This window comes from Triplophysa rosa, linkage group LG21, assembly GCF_024868665.1.
Source record: "Triplophysa rosa linkage group LG21, Trosa_1v2, whole genome shotgun sequence".
In the NCBI taxonomy this organism is placed as follows: Eukaryota; Metazoa; Chordata; class Actinopteri; order Cypriniformes; family Nemacheilidae; genus Triplophysa; species Triplophysa rosa.
In genome coordinates this window covers 10,411,449-10,431,568 of record NC_079910.1, presented here as the reverse complement: position 1 = coordinate 10,431,568, position 20,120 = coordinate 10,411,449, and the positions used below count along the sequence as shown (strand labels likewise).

Here is a 20,120-nt window from a genome sequence, read left to right as displayed (position 1 = left end):
TCCAAAATGACGCTAGTCGTTATCGCTCTCTGAAGGAAAAAAGTCTGTAAACAATGCACCACTGGTTTGTGCGCGCCTGTGTGTATCAGAGCACGCGACGAGAGGTTCTGATTGCAGAATCAGATCCAGAAACAAGACCACAAACAACGTTAGAGATCGCTGTGTTATTGTAAAAAGTGCAAACAGATTTTCAGTTCGTTTTGAAACCATGGCGAAACAAATTAGACGGTGGAGGGCCGTCATAGTAGTCTTGTTTATACACGCCATTGGCTCTGCACCGTAAGTCTCTGCTGATCCCGCATGGGTTTTCCTGAATGGACGATGGCGATTAAGCGTATGAATGTGAAACGTACGCATCTCTTCAATCACGTTCTGATGAAAGGAAATGATTGGATGCAACCAAATCGACAAAGAGGGGAATTACAAACTGCCCTCATTTTAATCCGTCAAAGTGACCGACGACCTTCAGATTTTTCAGTCACTGGTATAAAAAAAATCTGTCAATAACGGAGAATTTTTGGTTAACGCGGCCTCTGCCCCAGACCTCCCTTTTTAAGCAGACTCCGGTACTAGGGATTGGCATTTTTCAATAATTTCATATTTGAATATTTGAGCTCATAAAAAACTAATTTTAGAATATTCGTTTAAAGACAAACGCTTTTATTTATTCACATCAAGCTTATAATTATCTTTAAATATTCATAACGCACTATTATATGCTGTATATAGGGTTTTTTTGTGTTGAAAAGAAAAAAAATAGAAAGACAAAAACTGCATTTAAACCTGCATACACAGGGATGCACATAAGTGGTGCGCGACAAATTCAAAATGCGCTCTGTAAATAAGTTTAGAACGCTCATTTGCGTACTGACATGGTTGAAACCTTTTGATGCACAGTCACTGTTTTAGACCGACTAAATGTAATACTGGATAAGATTTCCGTTTGTACTGAATGCTGCCAAATCTACTGATATCTCGTTTGTTCCCGGTGATAAACGGGACCTGGGTGTAAATGATGAAAAACGGAGTATTGGTAGCTCCGCCTTTATTGGTTATGCTTTCGTTATAGAGAAGCACGCGGCACGCGCAGCCTCTGTGACTGTCTGGAACTGCGCTGCGCTGCACGTCTACCAAAACACCGCTTCTCTTAAACTTTCTAAAAGGACAAGCCGTTTAAACTTGACACTTGCACGCAGCTTGTGTTTCTCTATGCTATACTCGATCCTAGCTCCGCACCGCAAGTCTCCATGTGCGTTCGCAAGTGCACTTCCCAGCAACCTGCCAAAAACCAAAAAGGTTGTCGTTTTAAGTTTCAAAATTGGTGTTGAAAATTAATATTTACTAATGTAAAAAAAACAAAAAGAAATACATTATCATTGTATTTTAAATGTACAATAATGTAAATATAGTATTATCCCACTTTATTATTTTGTTTGTTCATTAAAAAGTAACTACTTTTTTACGTTTATTTTTAATAGGTAAATACAATTTGTCACACTATGTGCAATGTGAGCACCAAACCGAATCTCCAGGTGCTCTCTTGAGAACCAGATAGAAAAACTTATGTGCACCCCTGGACATACATATATATTGCGTTTTGTTAATTTTGTTTAGCATGTTCTGCAGGTTTATTGACAATCTTGTTTATTTTGTTTTACATGTTCTTGATAAGAAAAACAAGCATATAGGCCTATTTTACACTGGTGAAAGTTCCTCTGGTGAAAGATATTTACTAATCCTGAAATTAGCATATTTTTAACGAACATGAATTTACAAACAACCACTCCAAACAAATTATGGTAAAAAAACATATTTTTGTTAATCCTTTAATATTACGTTGGTATTTTTATACCTTATGCAAGTAATGTTAACGAATTCTGTGGCTCACCAGTTTTTAAAACGCCCCCTTATACTAGTGAGGTTAACAAGTTTATCCCTCAATTATATTTTATGTATCTTAGAATGTGTTTACATGAACAGTCTAAAACAGATTATGCTTAAAGGGGTGTTGCAACGGTGTCATGCATTCTGACTTCTTTACAATGTTAAACGTGCAGTCTTCTCATGCTTAACACAATCAACTTGTCAAAAAACGAGTTGTGAGAGAGCGAGAGAGACAGCGAGAGAGAGAGCGAGAGAGAGAGCGAGAGAGAGAGCGAGAGAGAGAGCGAGAGAGAGAGAGGGCGAGCGAGAGAGAGAGCATTCGCGAAGTTCAGGTGTTTGTTTGTTCACTGCATTTGGGTGATGAATGTTATATAAACTGTGGATATAACGCTGGATTTGGAGATCTTTGAAACTGATATATGGAGACGTCCCAGCACTAAAAGATGCCGGACATGGGTGCATGTCTGACAGCGTAATAGTAAAAGTCTCAAACGGAAGTAACAGTAAAATAACACAAAAGTCCTCTCTAGAATCATGCAGTTGATGTAGAAATGGCAAAATAAAAAACATTGTTGCATTTGTGAGTACTGCGGACATGAGAGAAAGGAAAATGACAGTTTCTTTCCGATTTACTTTTTACTTGTAATTACTAGATGAACCACCGATTTTGACATCACTGCACGCAAAGTCTCAAATTTCCAAGTAAACGCCGTTTTCTGCATAGCCAGTTTATTTATATGCATGTAAACATGTGAAAAACTGGACTCTTTGAGAAGCTAATTTTTGATAGATAACCGCTTATTTTGTGCGTGTAAACGCACTCATTGTGTCACATGTACACAGGGTACAAAAAACCTCCTTAACGTTGATTTGTGTGTATATATATATATATATATATTTTTTTTTTTAAAAATGTGTTTCTTTTTTGTAAAATGTTAAAATCCTAATAAAAATACTATAAAAAAAACCTCCTTAAAACGCTCCCTAACTAGCAGATTTTGAACATCAACAGCACTAGTTTTCCCCACAGGTCCTCTTTAGTCAAATCACACAGCTCCAGGTGCTGTGCATTTCAGTAGGCTTTCCACACACCAGCACCTGTTCGGACGTTGAGATCACTTCATAAAACACGAACTTTGGCTAACGGGACGCTGGGGAAACTAAACAGAATGATGTAAAGGACAAATTAGGGTGGCGTTATACCTCTGTTGAACACAAGCATGACGAGGAATGCATTAAAGGCACTGACACAAGACAGACACTCAAAGGAAGCCAAAGCCTTGGAGTCATAAGGCTGAGTAATACTCTGGCTTCTCATCTTGCTCTCAGTTGCGATGAGAATTCTTTAAAAATATGAACACCTGCGTACTGAACTAATGCGTTACGGCCACAGTAGCGACACCTCGTCCCAGCTTCAGACCTCCATTAATTGTTGGTACAAATGGCTTGCGTAGAAAAAAACATTTACGGAGTCATTCAGATGGTAGATGGCATGCAAAACATTATGGTGAAAACAATGTATTTCATGGGACAAGGCATCATTAGCAGCCAGGAGACAGTTTCTACTGACTGGGGCGAGTTACTCAACAGGAGTCATGTCTGGCATTCTCAGGGACTGCTGCGAGTCTGGCCCCTCACCTGCATTCTTTCATTATTTGACCACAGTGCAATCATGTCACGAATAACGTCTTTCAAAACTGATTCATCACGGCATGCTGGGGTAGAGGATGGAGCGAGTCTCAAGAAATCTGACCGACAAACACTAGTTTTTAACAAGAAAAACCTTGGTTCTGCTCATTATAACGGACTTGGTAAAAGTGATTTTTTTAAATATCACCAGGAAAATTCTCAATGGTGCTTAAATGTTTTATGCTCTATAAAAAGTAAATTCAAATAATGGTTTTAATATTTAAACAATGTAACCAAACACCCTAATGTACACAAAAGAATCTTAATTTTTCATAAATTAAAACACTTTCTACATGGAAAATCTTTTTTCAAAGTAAAATACATGGTAGTTTATATCTTACTTTGAAAAACTAAATTTTACAAAATTTTACAACCAAATTAAGATAGCAGCGTAGGATAGCGGTGAAGCCAAAAACACACAATGTAATCAAATATAATTTAACATTAAAACCTGATGAAGGTCATGGGACTGAAATGTTAAAGTCATGGCTAATAAAAATATAAATTATTAACGTAAACCATTTTTTGTCCAAAGTTAAACAGTGTGCCAGTTTCCTGTCTTTTTTGAAAAATAAATTATAAAACTGTTAATAAATAAAATGTACATTTTATATAAAAATTTCAGTTTTCATTGTATATGTGAAGTTTGTTTATTATTTTATTTTTCTGTTAAATTTACTAACACTTTTTAACAGTGGAGTCTGCTTGTGGAATCATGTGGAAAATGCAAAGTGGTTAGTTTAATGATTTGCTTCCTGGATGTGAGATAAAGAATGATGTCATGGTCTTTATCAGGTAAATAAAACTGACTTCATTTAATTCATGGATGAGGGAAGTCTTTCGCAGTCGCACAAGCTCCACTTTCAATGTTTAACAAACCACAAAGTCCACCTTGCTATACAAGAGATAACTGCACATTGTTCCAAGACCATCGCTAAAAGTACAGACAGCACAATGCAAGTGTGAAAGTATGGTACTTACGATCGAGTCCATTTATGTACCGGATTCTGATTTCACAGTGTCCCCACACGGCGCTCACTACAGGGTATAGCTTTCTTCCTTTGAGTCCCCTGAAAGCAACCCCCAAGTACTGTCCATCGACAATAAAGCTTAGCGTCCCCTCGTCCATGTCCAGGACCACCAAAAACGAGTCTGGGACGATAAAGGTTTCATCAGGTTCAAGAAAAGCTGGATAGGTCCTACTGGGCTGGTTCTTGCCATCGTGATGGAGTTTGTTACGTCCCAGGTCCCAGCCCCAGGACTCGCTATTGTTTCCTACAAGTGCAGTGTATCCTACAGAATGCAGTGGGGCCTCACCCGTCGCTACACCGACAATGGCATGTGTACCCCGCTGGCGCATGGCCCAGCTGATCTCCCACACGTGCAGTCCCCGTGTGTATCCCACTTGCCCCCGAATGGCATCTGTGCTCTGGGCAACAGGGTGCCGGTGAAATATGAGTTTATTGTCCTCTTTAACGAAAATGTTGAGCGACCGGTCGTCGTTGTTCCAGGAGTGCTGGACTTGGACGTCCTGGGAGGATGGTGGCATGTCTAACAACATATCCAGACGGGAAGGTTTGGTGTAATCCAGGGCCTGCAGCTCTAGTTTGAGAGGCCGAAACGCAGGGTCCCGCATGTCCACAGTTTTAATGCCTCCCGGAACCTTCTGCCCCATGCTCTGGGTGGTTCTGACAGCAACTTGTTCCCCCTTCCGTCTCAAAGTGCAGCAAACGACAGAAAAGAGGTGCAGCCGGGGTCCACTCCTTCACCTGTGCACCTCCACCAATCAAGAGGCCAAGGCGACTGTTTTTGTCAGTAGTTGCCAGGAAACCAGGACAAAGCAGCTGCTGGTTAAACTCACCTGGGAAGATAAAAGCGATAATGAGTGCGACAAATCAATTTTCCTACGGTTGCATTTTTCCACACCCCAACGGAACATGCAAGTTATAAAAACATATGAAATGCATCTAAAGTAACACTGGACAAATCTGGAAACCAGATTTAAAGGGCTGATTTACCCAAATCATTTATTCTAATCTCATTCAAATCGCATATATATATATATATATATATTGTATATATAAATTCTTTTTTTCTGTGGAACACAAAAGATATTTTGAGAAATGTTTCTGTGATTGTGTTCATACAATAGAAGTTAGTGGGGTCCACTTTTCAAAATATCTTGTGTGTTCTGCAGAACAAAGTCATACAGGTTAAGAACAACATGAGGGTGAGTAAATGTAAGAATTTACATTTCCATCTGTTCCTTTAAAGGAATTGTGGATTTCATTTCCAAAAATGAAAATTCGTACAAAAAAAAGGTCCCAATAGAGCTCCGGCAGTCACGTGACCTATTCGGATTTACACCGCCATACTGGCAGGCATTAGCCAGGTTTCAACTACCCTTCAAAATGCGCAAATTGAAATAGCGCATTGAAAATACCAATGGAACACGTCAATTTTGCAAAAACTCCCATGTATCGCCAAAAAGTTCTTAAGCTTGCATGAGGTGTTTTTTTCTTGCAAAACCATAAAGGCATATTTTGCAAAACTGCAATGGAAACACTGTCGAATTTACAAGTCATGTTGCATATAAAAAAAAGTCACATCGTCAGAATATTTGGAAAGATAGGATGTAAGGAATTCACATTACATAATATCTTATATGATGGCCCAAATGCAGGAAAATGAGTGAGTGTAGTATGGAGATTTATTAGGAACAGGGAGGTTATATGAAAATATATAAGGAAATATAGACATTTCTCTTCACTCTTTTATCACAGTAGGTGGCACTATACATCTAAAGTTGGTTTGCAACCTGCCACAAAACGTTATAGTATGGCCAGAATGACTTATCGCGAGAATAAATGAAATACACTTTAATCGCATAACATCTTTTAATGGAAACGCAGTCATTCCGCAATATTTTTTTATCGACATTTAAAAATATATAGCTTAAGTGTTGCACAAATATGTAATGGAAACCTGGCTAGTGACAGCCGGGAGCGAATATGAAATTAATGGCACCAGCATGAGTTTCAAGTCAACAGTTCGCTGCACACTAATTCAAAAGACATAGACCTGTGCATAGCAAAACTTAGATTAAACATAACAGATCCCTATAATGCCCCCGGGGTGCTTTCCTGACCTGCAGGATCCTAATATCTACAACTACCTCAACTTTTCATCGTCCTACTCCAGCGACTCTTTAAAAGCCTGGAGTGGTAAAAATTGACATTCAACTTGGATGGATATCGAGTCTGCCGGCTTTAACCTGCTGTCGTCGTCATTGGAAGGGTAAGTCAACTGTGTAACGTAATCGACCCGCTAGCTGTCCTTGTTTGTAGGTAGTCAGCATAGCTATATCACTGATCTTGGAGGTTAAACATTCCCAAAAAACTAAATGACCCTCCATTGATGCCATGGATGGTGGTCAGACAGACACTATGGGATTGTGGTAGGAGCCCACTGCGATTGCACAGCTGGACTCGGCAATTGCTGCTCTGCGTCTTGTTTAGGATTTGGCAGCATAGCGACAGCGAGGAAGAAGATATAGTGGTGACGTGTTGGTTAGCACGTTTTATTGCAGTTAACCATTTATACATCTATCGGGGATTCAGGATTTTTAGGAATATGATCAAATGATTTGCCCTTTGCTCCCCCTGCCTGTTCCGGTGTTCTGTCGATATATGCACAGCAGCTGTCCACCATGTTAAAACAGTACGATTTGTAAAGTAAACAACCTGGTTTTAAATTATTGTTTGACCACTGTCAATACAAATGCTAGAGCCGCTCTAGCGCTGTCCTGATAGACTGCAAAATGGCGGCGTTTAGGTTGCATGATGTCAACCTCCGGAGCTCTTGACTTTAAAAATGGGAATAAAAATGACTATGGTCAAGTCAATTGGGACCATTTTGGGGTGAACTATTCCTTGCCCTCTGCCAACCATGTGAGAACTACAACACACAAAAAGCATAATTTATGCATTACACAAGCTGATGTTTAACTTCATAGAAAGCAGTTAATGTGCAGAATCTTACATTTACAGACAATGTACAAAAAAAGTCCAGCCCCTACAGGAGTGGTCACCAACCCTGCTCCTGGAGATCGACCGTCCTGAAGATTTCAGCTCCAACCCCAATCAAACACACCTGAACTATCTAATCACGGTGTTTAGGTTTGCTTGATAATTACAGACAGGTGTGCTGAAGCAGGATTGGAGCTGCAGTCTGCAGGACGGTCGATCTCCAGGAGCAGGGTTGGTGACCACTGCCCTACAGGATGCAAGAAAAAAAAAAAAACTCGATTGACAAGCTTTCCTTGACCCAAGATCAACCAATATCTTTCCTTACACTAAATCTCTTTCCTCACAAACGGCAGTGGACTGTTAATATCACAAAAACTGTATTACGCTGTCAGTCACATGCTCAATGGCTCACTTGTATTTACTAAGCTCTTCTCAGAGTACTATTACATCACATGACAAGACAGAGGAGAACAACCTCTTGCTTCACTACAACCCGCTGCTGTCGACTGCATCACACAATGCTCTTTAAAAATAGGAAATAAAGGAGTGGAAAAAAGACAAACCATTTCCTTTTTTAAGATCATCTAGTCTGAAGATAACAGGAAAAGCAATAAAGTATGGCTTTAAAAAACAATACACAGTGGAGCTGTTCTCACATAGAACCGCAAATTCCAGCCGGCGATATTAGACCAGACAAGGTCAGTGTAGGCTAGATAAGAAATCATTAAAATGTAGAGAGAATAGACAGTGTTGTGTGTATGAAACCCCCTCCTAATGTCCTGGTTTCTAACACCGATCTATATAAATGACTGGATTGCATCTAGAACGCTAAACCAACGGTAGGAGGTGAAGCCACCAGAAGCGATCGCGCCGCTATCTTGGTATGCCCAACTGACAGAGAGCGCCATTGATTTAAGTCCTATTCGCACAGGATTAGTATTATCTGGGGACCTCTGGTCATTTGTAATATTCGCAGAGATTGTCTGTGATCTTAATCACGTGCGAAACAGCCATGTCTGTAATTTGTCAAGTAAAAATTCCCCCACATATTACCTACCATATTTTTACGAACACCGAGGTCCTGTGATAATATTAGTCCAGTGCGAATCGGCATCTCTGTGATTTGAAATTTTGAACAAGATTTGGCGGGATCTTATCATTTTTTCAAGGTTTCTGTGCACCTTTTCAGTCATCTTTCGCAAAGAATGGAAGCTGCGTTGGAGTGTTTTCACAGTATTTTGGGTGCTGGGTTATGTCGCTACATACCAGACAACAATAATATTGGCAGAGAGAAAATATTCACTGTAAAAAAACATGACAGGATCAGAAGAGCGAAACAAAAAAGAAGGAATATATGGAGATGGATGACATGCATGGCAGCATGCGGTAAGGAACATTCTTCTGTTTACATACAACTACACCTACAATGACAAGACTTTCAAGTAGGGCTGTCAACGGTAACGCGTTAACGCATGCGATTAAATATTTCAAATTAACGCATGAAAAATATTTAACGCAGCATCCGTTTGTTTTGACATCCTTTGTCTAGTGTTACATTATGTAATCACGCTCTTATTCGTGTACAGGCTTTTAAACCACTTAAGCGCGATTTGAAACAGTTGCTTTGACATGTTCAATGAAGATAGACAGCTTCTAAACTGTGGGACGCGGCAAAACGCAACGCAAGGTCCAGCCTGGTGTGTACAGTAAAGGGCTAAAGGCTGCGTCGGTGAATCTCTGTCAGACAGCGCATCCGTGTTAAGCTCTCTTTCGTGCCATGTTTAGAAAGAGGGAAGCGCCTTCACGTCATTTCCGGGAGATAAGTCAGTAAATTCGAGTAAAATCAGAGTTCACTTATCCAGGGCGAATGCGCAACATGATCACAGACAATCTCTGCAATTATTACAAATAACCAGAGGTCCCCAGATAATACTAATCCCGTGCGAATAGGGCTTTAGACAAACAGGCAGTTAAAAAATAAATTCAGCATAAAAGGCACGCGATAAGTTTTTAGTTCATATGCGTGTTTAAATTAATTGTTACTTATGTTTTTTCCAAGGTTAATGTTTATTTTGGGCAGAATTGCGACATAGAAATCAATGTGTAGAAGGTAAGCATGTATTGCACACTGTTGTAATGGCACGTGTAAATGTTTAGAAATAAAATTGAATGACTTAAAGGCGGGGTAACAGATTTCCAAATTACGCTTTAGTCAACAGAGTCGGGCTGAGAACCAAAACAACCTTGTAGCCAATCAGAAGTAAGGTGCACAGTGCACAGGACGGACATTAGCTGAGCCGATGGCTGACGAAAGCAAAAGATGGGGGTAGGGGTGTGTTTGTTTTGGTGATTTGAACAAACAACGGCTAAGAGAAACCGGACACCCCGCCTTTAAAGAACATATACAGCCTTTATTAATCTGTATTTAGATTTCAGAATAAGCACATTTGTCATATGTTGAGGTGTATCGTGAGTCTGCTGATCTGATATGCACGCTACTGTAATGAAAATGAACGTAACTATATCTAATAAGACGGGAAATTTCCCAACTTTAAATAACTCATCATTTACATGCTTAAGACATTTGCATGGTAAGAATGTACTGGGAGACTTTAAGTATAAAAATGGGGCCTGGTCTCATTAATATGTGATACTGTTTCATTAATGTGAGATAACTCTGGGCATAACAACATGGCAGCACGGTAGCTTCAGTGTAATGACATCATGAGCAATCCAGTCATTTATATAGATCAGTGGCTTTAATGAAATTCCTGCCCTCCTAAATTACATAACTGTTAAAAAAAATCTGATATTCAACAATTGGGCCAGTCTAGAGTTTAAAAAAAACCTCATTACTCATTTACATGTCTGAAAAACAAGTCAAAAGTCTAATGTACAGCATGGAAATGAGCAAAATGGCTAGCTGAAAACAGGGTTCCAGAATGAGGCGCTGAAGGGGCCCAAGGGTAATTGAATTGTAGACAAGTTCATTGAGGAGCATCTCAGCCCTTTCTCCGATACAAGTAAACAATCTTTTCAAAGGGTCACGCCTCTCCGTCACTGGCCCACCCGAGCCAGAGAAGCACCAAGAAGTGGGTGGCAAGTTTGTGAATGCCAAACAATATCGTTTTCAATGGCTGTCCAACCTTTAGTAAGTAGGAAACATGTTAATTTGCACACTCTTTATGCTTGGAGCAATTAAGCTGCGTGGCGGAGGACCAACCCAGGCAGTCTTTAACAGAGCTGTTAGGACCGATTTAAACAAGCAATCACGTTGTTGTGCGATACCCGGCAGAGAAGTGATGTCATTCTGCACCATCATCTCCACGGTTTGTCTGGTGGTTTTGCATGATGCTGTCTGGAAAGTCATATGGTGATGACACCATGATCCGTTTTTGTTTTTTTCATTTCGGTGCTTATGAGCAAGAGCTTCGCAGCTGGTTGGCGGTCTCTGCTCTGTATAGGGCTGATTGAAATGCTGAGGGGGCTCTGGGGATTTGTCAGGCCAGGGGAACAGTGGCAGCTTTTGTCTTGACCATCAAGATCACATTTAAGAGTTATTCCAAACCTAGACTTTCCTACCCTGTAAAAGCTGTGACCTCCTGAAGCCCTAACCTTTCCCCTACTTGGATAAGGGGTGACATTGCCAGGTCCCTTTTGAATATAATATTGACACCTGGATCACAATACAACAATATTTTCACTCTTTACATTTAGCCTAGTTATTCACAACTGTGGTGCTTTGCTGAAGTACATAGAGTTTGGAAACTGGTTGAACAGGAATAATTGAGTGTGCCTTGATCCAATGCTACAGAACTTCATCGGTTCTGTGATGAAAACGAAAACACACAAATGATGGACTGTCTGTGATGAAAACAAAAACACACAAAGGATGGACTGTCTATGTATGTACTCTGTGCAAATTGACAGACAGCGCTGAAACAGGGACATGATCTTGGACAGGTTTTAATCATGAAACAGAGGCACCTGGCAGGCAGCTGTGAGTGAGGGGCAATACAGGACTGAGAAAGCCAATGACGACAAATCATGGTGTCAACCCAAATGCCACACAGACGCTCTATTCCAGGGGTGGGGAACCTTGATCCTGGAGGGCCACTGTGCTGCATTGTTTATCTCCAACCTAATCAAACACACCTGAACCAGCTCATTAAAGTCTTCAGGATTACTAGAAACTTCACGACAGCCGTGTGTTTGAGCTGGTTGGAGCTAAACTCTGCAGGACAGTGGCCCTCCAGGATCAAGGTTCCCTACCCCTGCTCCATTCAGGCAGCAGGCATACTGTGTAGTGTGTAAAATGGCAAACAAATAGAACTTTAATTGACAGTATAAAAAACCCCGATTCCATCTAGCGTTTTTAAATAGAAGTGGGCGTCTTATGTAAACACTTCATAGTTAAGTGAACCTGAAACCAACCTAATTATAGATTTATTTAATTTCACCTCAAAGGTTGGAGTAGGTGATGACCAAAAACCTGTTTCCTAGCACGAGTAATTTTATTCTACGGTAACGATACATACCACAACTTTGTTATTTAGATAGAAAGTCAAACCATTCCACGCCACAAATGTCACATTTTTTAATAAGCCCCTACTTTTACTGGGGTTTGCTTATGCTGCATCTCTGGATGTAGGACTTAAAGAACACACAGCTCAAGAGGACACGAGTTAGCCACGCCTAATTATTTACATAAAAAAATCTGCTGAAGTCGACAATTTATTCCCTTAGTTGCAACAGTATATGCTCCAAGTATCCAAGTTGGTTATTTAAGCATAATGGCAAAAATGTACTAAATAGTTAATTTAAAAAAGGTAATCCTGTTATCTAATGCATCACTTAGCAATTATTACTAAAAATAGTCACTTGAGATTCTCAATAGTTTATGACTCAAGGTCTTATGTTGAATAACTTAGTCTCTACATTTTGAAAAACAGGTTCTCAAGGCAGGCTGACAAACCCCAAGCAACAACAGGAATAGCTAAGGAAAGAGAATAAACTATGAATCTCAAAAAATTCATGTCTTTCTGAAGGGAGTGCCAAAAGGAACCAGACTCACCCAAGATTACAGCAATAATATCATTCAGTTGTCTATCAGGGCTGTGGACTCGACAGCTGTCTACAGCAGTTATGAGAGAACAGGAGCGCTCGGATCGATCACTCACCCACTAGACAAGTTCAACAGCCTTATAGGCCAGGCCACAGCGGGTGCCATCACGACAGAACTCAACCGCCCTGCTGCAACACCCGTATGACACACCATAACCAATATATTCTAAACCGCAGTCTGACAGGAATCTCCTGAATGCGACTGGTGTGTTTGAAGAAAGTGATAATGACAGACTCAAATTTAACTCAAGTAGCCATAACAGGCCCATGTGGAGACCAAAAATGAAGTGATGCAATTCTTAGTTTGATGGTATATACCTTCATACCACCCCAGTCAACTTAAGCTGTAGCATCTGCATTCATTTAAGGCTGTTGTCTCAACATTCACGCAGGTAACTGTACTGTAGATTTCACCGGTGATATTTTATCCGGCATAACCCATCCAACTGGATTTACAGTACTTACCTTAAAGGTAAAAAGATGAGGCCAAGATTCGCATTATCATGTCTCGAAAGAAGTTCTCCAGATAACACAAGGAACTACTTCACTTGAAATTTGGAGAGCCTATGCCAGTGTCCAAAACTACCTACCTCTATCCTGTGTAAAATGAGTATCATGTCCTTAGTGTGCAAAAAGCAGTGCAGCAGGGTCTAGCTACCTGCTTCAACCCAAATTTCTCAGTATGCATCAGGTGGATTTCTATCCCTTGAGACGCCAAAGTTAACAAATAAATTAAAATGAGCTGGGGTACTCTTTTCTTGCAAGTGATATAGGAACAAAGAAACTTATTCTTAACGTAAAATTGTACGCGTTTAACAAACATCGAGGTAAATTATTTTCATTTGAGTACGTTATAGGTTCATTTCAGGTCATGTGACAAAAACAATGATGTAATATCTCCACAATGTATATATCTTGTGCACACACACACACACAAGTTAATGACAAGCAGGGCATTCTACTGTACAGAGCCAAACAACAAAGCATGGTGCTGAAATCCAAAACACATTCACATACAGTAATTATGAAACATAAAACTATGTAAATCAGCAGGAATAAAAACCGATTGTGAATGGCTCAGCATTCATTAGTTTACAGGTACTGCTGTGTCAAGGCTTGCTGTATTGAAATCCTCATAAATTATTTCACTAATTTAGCGAAGTTACGTAAGCAAATGAAACGCTCGATTTGACAAAGCCAATGGAACAACATGAGAGCATGAGGTTCAAAGATACTCAAAATGATACTAATGGACACTCATTCAACGGAGTACACAAGTCTTGCGCTGCATCAATAATTTATCAAAGCGATTCATAGGATCTCAATCACCCTTGAATAAAATGAAAAAATAGATATCACCCATAAAAAAAGCTTTCTTTACGAAAAGTTGATTCTGGTCTGCTAAAGCATGGGATTTAAACCAGATAAACATGTGCTGCATGACTTAAAAAGTCCTCTGGTTTGTGCTGTTTTATAAGTTTATGCAAGAGAGAAAGATAGATAGCTAATCCAAACCTGTGGAAAAGGTTTCTTGGGAATGGTACAAGACGCCTGTGCGAGTAAAAAAGAGAGAGACACAGACTTTATTCAGCAAATATCATTAGGAATGAATTGTAAATGTCTAGTTTTACTCTTAACAAAACAATGATTTTATCTTAGTGTTTTCAGTTCAAGCAAAGTGTTAAAGACCCCACACAAACAACATTGGCAACCATTCACTGATACCTGCACAAAAAGTGATTACAAACCTGTTACACAGTAAATAACACTGTCACATTGTAATTTCTTTTAATATATAGTATTTGTTAAAAAGCTATAAAAAATATATTATTCCCACTCATCAACCAGTTTAACAGCTAAACTTCTAACAAACAAGTTTACATCACCACAAGAACAATGTTTTATAAGAAGGTTCAATGACTCAACCAAAATAAAACACAGATCTGAGAGCACTAAATGCCTGAGCACGATGTTTTTAAGATCTTTAAAACTTACGATTTCAACTCTAGGCCATGTTATTAAACGGTTACACTAGAGATGCACCGGAAAGTTTTGTTTTACCGAACATGATGTGTGATACGATCAAGCAGCAACCAGCGCAGAGAGAAAGAGACGCGCACGCTTTATTAATGCAGCAGACGTGTCGGCAGTGTGTAGCGCATTTTGAAGTGTCAGAGAAAGACACAGCACGGAACTTGCCTGGTCAGTAACTTGTGTACTTCAACTGGAGCGGGCGGTCTGACAGTACCTCCGCCACTCACGACATCATACAGTCGTAGGGCTGTCAAAATGGTTGAAAAATGAATTCGAATTTCATACATAAAATGTTCATATTCGTATTAAATTTGAATTATAAAGAACTAGTACTATCTAAGAGAAAAAGTACTGTATTGTTTTCTAAGCCCACAAGAGGGCGCAAAACAATAACCCAATAATATTAACCAAATCAAGCACCGCATTTTCTTAGTCAAACTAATTTTATTGAAACAAAATTGCATGACTTGCATAAACACTCATTTTAAACATTCCTAAATTGAAATAGAATTTCTTAAATGCGTTTCTCAAAAGTGCATGTAAGAGCATTAGAAAAACGCTTCAACAGCTGGTATTTATATAAACACAAAAACAAAGCAAACCGCCATTTAACTATATTATTAAGCGTAGAAATGCGATTGCTAACTGTTCCCCGGGAAGGAATACTGTATTGTGGGTTAAGAGCTAGAACAAAATTTTTGCATTTGAATTGTCGTCAACATTTTAGTAATTTCTTCCCGTTTTGCAGCAGGTTACTTAGTGGCTATGTAATATTCGTGCATGGTGTAAAACGAAGTTACTCCGAATTGTTTTAATGCTGGACCTCTGTCTTGACATTCAAGAAAACTCTTCGGGATGAGAGGACTGCATGTGTGTTCTCAGGTTAAATTAGATGTTGTGGAGTGATACAGGAGCGATTTCTTACACCGCTTACAAATGATGTTGGTTTTGTCAATAATTTCCCCTTTGACACTTCTCCAAAAACCAAAGCAGCGCCACACAGCACTTTTAAGAGGTGTTGGTGTGAGTCAGATCCTCTCCGATTTGTAAACCCCACCGTCTTTTACAGCCATTTTTTCCAATTAATAACGCAGCCGTGCTGCTCCACGTAATTGAACAAACCACGTCAGCTACGTCATCATCACATTGCGTGAGCGTCCAGACATGCGTAAAATTTGAATGCCCAGATTTACGTTCAAATATGCATATTTTCCCCAAATTCGACAAATGTTCGAAATTCAAATTTTAATTTGACAGCCTTATACAGTGGCCACGCGCGTGCACACAGTTCCTTGTACTAGACAACTTTTCAAATTAAGTTCTGTGCATCCCGGCCATGAGTGCACCTTCTGAGAGAACAGTCAGCTTTTGTGGGCAGAGTTTGGAGGAGAGACGTGAACAAATGGTTGTCAGTCAGAATTGCTTGCATGGATGTTTTTTTCTTTAAATCATTTTGTAGTGTAGCCTATAATAATCCAACAGTTTTCGTTTATTCATATTTTTAGTTTATAATGTTGAATGACACTTTTTAATTAAATGTTTTGTTGTAGGGGTACAGAGTACAGTAGACATTATTTCTGCAGTCAGTTATAGGCTATTCAAGGGAGAGGGCTCAATTTTTTTTTTAATTTAGCCTACTTGTTTTGCTCAATTTTATTTTAAACTATATTGTATTATGTTGAAAAGCAAGACAAAATAAAAAGCACATTTTGACTATTCAGTTTATGCAATAGTGAAACAAATGGATAAATAAAGAGAAGAATTATGAAAAGCCATGTTCGGTGTTCGGCCTTCATCCAAGTGTTTTGTTTTCATTTCGGTGCATCCCTAGTCTCTTATGCTCGTCTGTAGGGATGTAACGATTCACCGTGAGCCGTTTTAAAATCGATTATATCGTGACGATTCAAGCCGATTGAGATATTTGAATCGCAATACATGTTTTGAACAGCAGGGGCCGCCATGTTTACTGCAAACTTGTAAAACGTGGATATATTGATATTTCTTAAATGTAAATAAATCCAATAAAAGCACAGACAAAGTTAGTTTATTTTGAAGAGATTTTTATATTATTCATTTTTTATTTGATTTAGAAGTCGATTTGGAATTAGTTTTGTTACTTGACTAAATATATTTTTCTTTCACAAAGAAACGCACAGCATTCAAGAAATAATAAAAGGGCAGTTGTTAATTCCTAATTTGCCTCAACTCATTTGGTAAAAATAAATTGTGAATGAATCGCACCGTGAGCTGAGTGAATCGCTACATCCCTACTCGTCTGACTACTCATCTGACTCATTTATTGGTGCGTAGCAGGGCGAGCGTTTTTAATCCATTCTTATGAACTTGAGCGCATGTTCACGTGGCACTCGCGGAGCAGAGGAATGCTCGCTTTGCTCCTGCTCAGTGAGCGCAAAGCGAGCTTGAACATCTCAGCAAGCTCAGCGTCCATGGGAATGGATTGAAAACACTCGCCCTGCTCCGCAAACGATGCGAATACAACACATGTACGTCTGTTAGATGTCTGCTAAAGATCAGGAGATCTGGAAAACATCTGCTGTGTAAAAACATATGCTAAACATCTTAGAGAGAGCAGTTTTACATCCAGTCTAAATTATAAACATCTTACAGACGTCTTCTAGAAGTCTATATGACGTATTGCAAATGTCAAATAGATGTTTGCCAGACATATGTGTGCTATAAGTGTGGGTATTACCCGAAATGCCAGCATAACCAAGAAAAAAAGAATTTTATTTGAAAAATATATTTATAGGTCCAAGCGATCATCGTTTTCATCATCGAGCGCGACGTCCGAGTACTCGAGTATTCGTGCGCATCCCTAAAGGGGGTATTTTTTTTCAAATACGCTTTAGAAAACCGAGTCGGGCTGAGTACAAGAACAAACTTGTAGCCAATCAGCAGTAAGGGGATCGTCCAATCATGTTGACAGAGGGAAGAGAGCAAGCGGACATTAGAAAGACTGTAGAAAGAGCGATGTCTTATTACATACAAGTAAAGGGTCTGCGGATTTTAAGTATGGGGGGATGGGTCGCACACCAGATGCAGAAGCACCGAGTCACACAGCATTGTCTAGGCCATCTCTGTTATTAATGTGGTAGAATTGAGAGGTTTTCTTTATTGATGTGCTATTTTTACGTTGTTCCCAAACAGATAAATGCATCTTGCAGCACTTGCGCGGTCGGCCCCCTTAAAAATAAGAATAAAGTCAGGCAGGAGCTAGGACCTGTTCTTTTGTTATAAAGACTTTCCAGCAGAAATAAGTTAGGACCCGTGGTAGTATGCGAAGGCTTTTAGCAGAGAGCATACTATAGTGAAGGCTTTCCAGCAAAGATGTTGGAGAGCAAGATCGTCTAAAAATCCTGTTTGCTTTGGATCAGTATGCGAGTTACATTGATTTTGCTGTTTGTCAGAACTAAGATATGTTGTTGCTGTTGTTGTTGTAATATTAGCAGTTTTGAGCATCCTTTTTTATCAGGAACCAGTGTGCTGCTTGTATATACTCGTGTTGTCTTCGCTTATTTTATTCATTTGCGAGGTCTAAGTTTTTATAAAGCTAAGCATTTCATGCATGCGTTGCACTGCACGTTTGATTGTGGAGCAATGCAGGAGGAGGCGTGTTAATTGGCATTGTAGTGGGTTTGTTTTGTTGTCGATTTCAAATAACAACAGTTTTCATAAATCGCTTACAGCACCTTTAAAGTGTTGGCCAGCCACCTGCATGATACAGCAGAACATTAGAGTTTCAAACAATTATCAAACACAAACAAATCATTTGCATGCTGAAGTGAGAAATTCAGACCTGCCTTTATAGAAACGAGAGATGTTTATCGGACTCAAATCAATCAACCACAGACTAATCTGAGAAACACATCGTTGCCTCTGTAGGCCCGGAAAAAAAACAATGAATCAATCAAGATAAAAATGTTACTCAAGTTTTGCTTGTTACAATAAAACTGTGGTAAACTGATATAAGTCACCATTGACGTTACAAAAACCTTAAGGAGATAACCGTATTGGCACGGTATACCTCAAATTTAAAAGGAGGTCAAACGCCATGCTCAGTCTTCCTGGAAACATCACGCAGCATATTCACTACAGCCGAGTAAGCAAATCCGCGTTAACCTGTTACTCTATTCAATGCTAACTAGTTGCAGTAGAACAGGTTAGTATTATTACAACAAGAACTGTGAACTTATGTTGTTTGTGCTCGGTTCAACAACAAAAAAAACCTCCACGCATAATGCTCCAGGTGTTAAACCGAAAGTAAAGCATTTGCCTTAAGCAAACGTGTTACTACCGTAAAGTACAATTACAAACCTCAAATTTAAAAAACACAATTCTCGTGTAACGTTTGATACTTCAAATTAACGTGTGCATCGAGCTTAATGCGGCTAACGTTAACTGGCCTTTTGTAACGAAAGGGAGAAACACGCTAATCTCTTAATACTGCTTCCATTAAACTGGGCGAGAAATTAAGTGGACGACCACAAAACATCTTTGTTAGTTTTAAAAATAGAAATAGTAATGATTAAAATGTGAATATACAGCAATAAGATCACATACAACCACAGGAAGTAACGTTAGTTCTTGTTCACTAATGAATTATTTACATTGAGACGCATAAAGAGGCGCGTGTACATTTCAGGTCCTGCTTTATAACTTCAGCTGGTCGAACACCTCGACGGGATGTTTGCTTTTGAGAAACCTTGAAGGGACAAACGCGTTGTGTATGCATGTGAACACACACCGACTGGACAAAAGACATACACATTTTATTAAACTATAAGAATTTCAAAGCGTACCTGCAACTGAAACACGCCGAAAAATAAACCATTCGCGAAGGAGTGGAACCTCTTTCAGTCGATATTCCCGTGCAAATCCATGTCTATATATTCTCTTCGTGTCTTGTTAGCACAGGCTTGTATTTGAGTGAAATGATGGCTGCTACAGCGACAGAAACATCTCTCATGTCACGTGGTCAAATAGCTCCCAGCTGCTGCTGAACGTCCCTCCCAAATGAGCTGAGTTTTTGTTGTTTAGCTCATTTCCCCTGATAAAGCCTGCTAATTGTGGACTACGTAATGATGATAAGCAATCTGAACGTGCATGTCGAACATGTGCTTGCTAGTGCTCCGTTTTATTTTCGTTTTAAATCACTCTTGGTAGTCGTAATAGCTGGAATTATAATTTGAGTCCTGTGAGTTTTTTGTGGATACCATTACGAAACAAAATATATAGGACTATATATTTTAGGGATATACTGGAAAAAAGAATGCAATTTATTAAATAATACATTATCATATACTGGAACCAACCAAGTGCTTATATTTTTCAATATATGAA

The 20,120-nt window shown here is 39.3% G+C and overlaps 1 protein-coding gene across 2 annotated transcripts in view; it reads right to left on the bottom strand.

The window, feature by feature from the left end:
* spsb1 (splA/ryanodine receptor domain and SOCS box containing 1) overlaps window positions 1-19,774 on the bottom strand; it is a 31,806-nt gene extending 12,032 nt beyond the window's left edge. For both annotated transcript variants that reach the window (XM_057363536.1, XM_057363537.1), the window contains exons 1-2: window positions 19,580-19,774; window positions 4,555-5,434 (exon numbers count right to left, since the gene is read on the bottom strand). In XM_057363536.1, the coding sequence (XP_057219519.1) occupies window positions 4,555-5,248 (694 nt within the window). In that variant the 5' untranslated portion in view covers window positions 5,249-5,434; window positions 19,580-19,774. The remainder of the gene's footprint in view (window positions 1-4,554; window positions 5,435-19,579) is intronic.
* Between the last annotated feature and the right edge of the window lie 346 nt (window positions 19,775-20,120).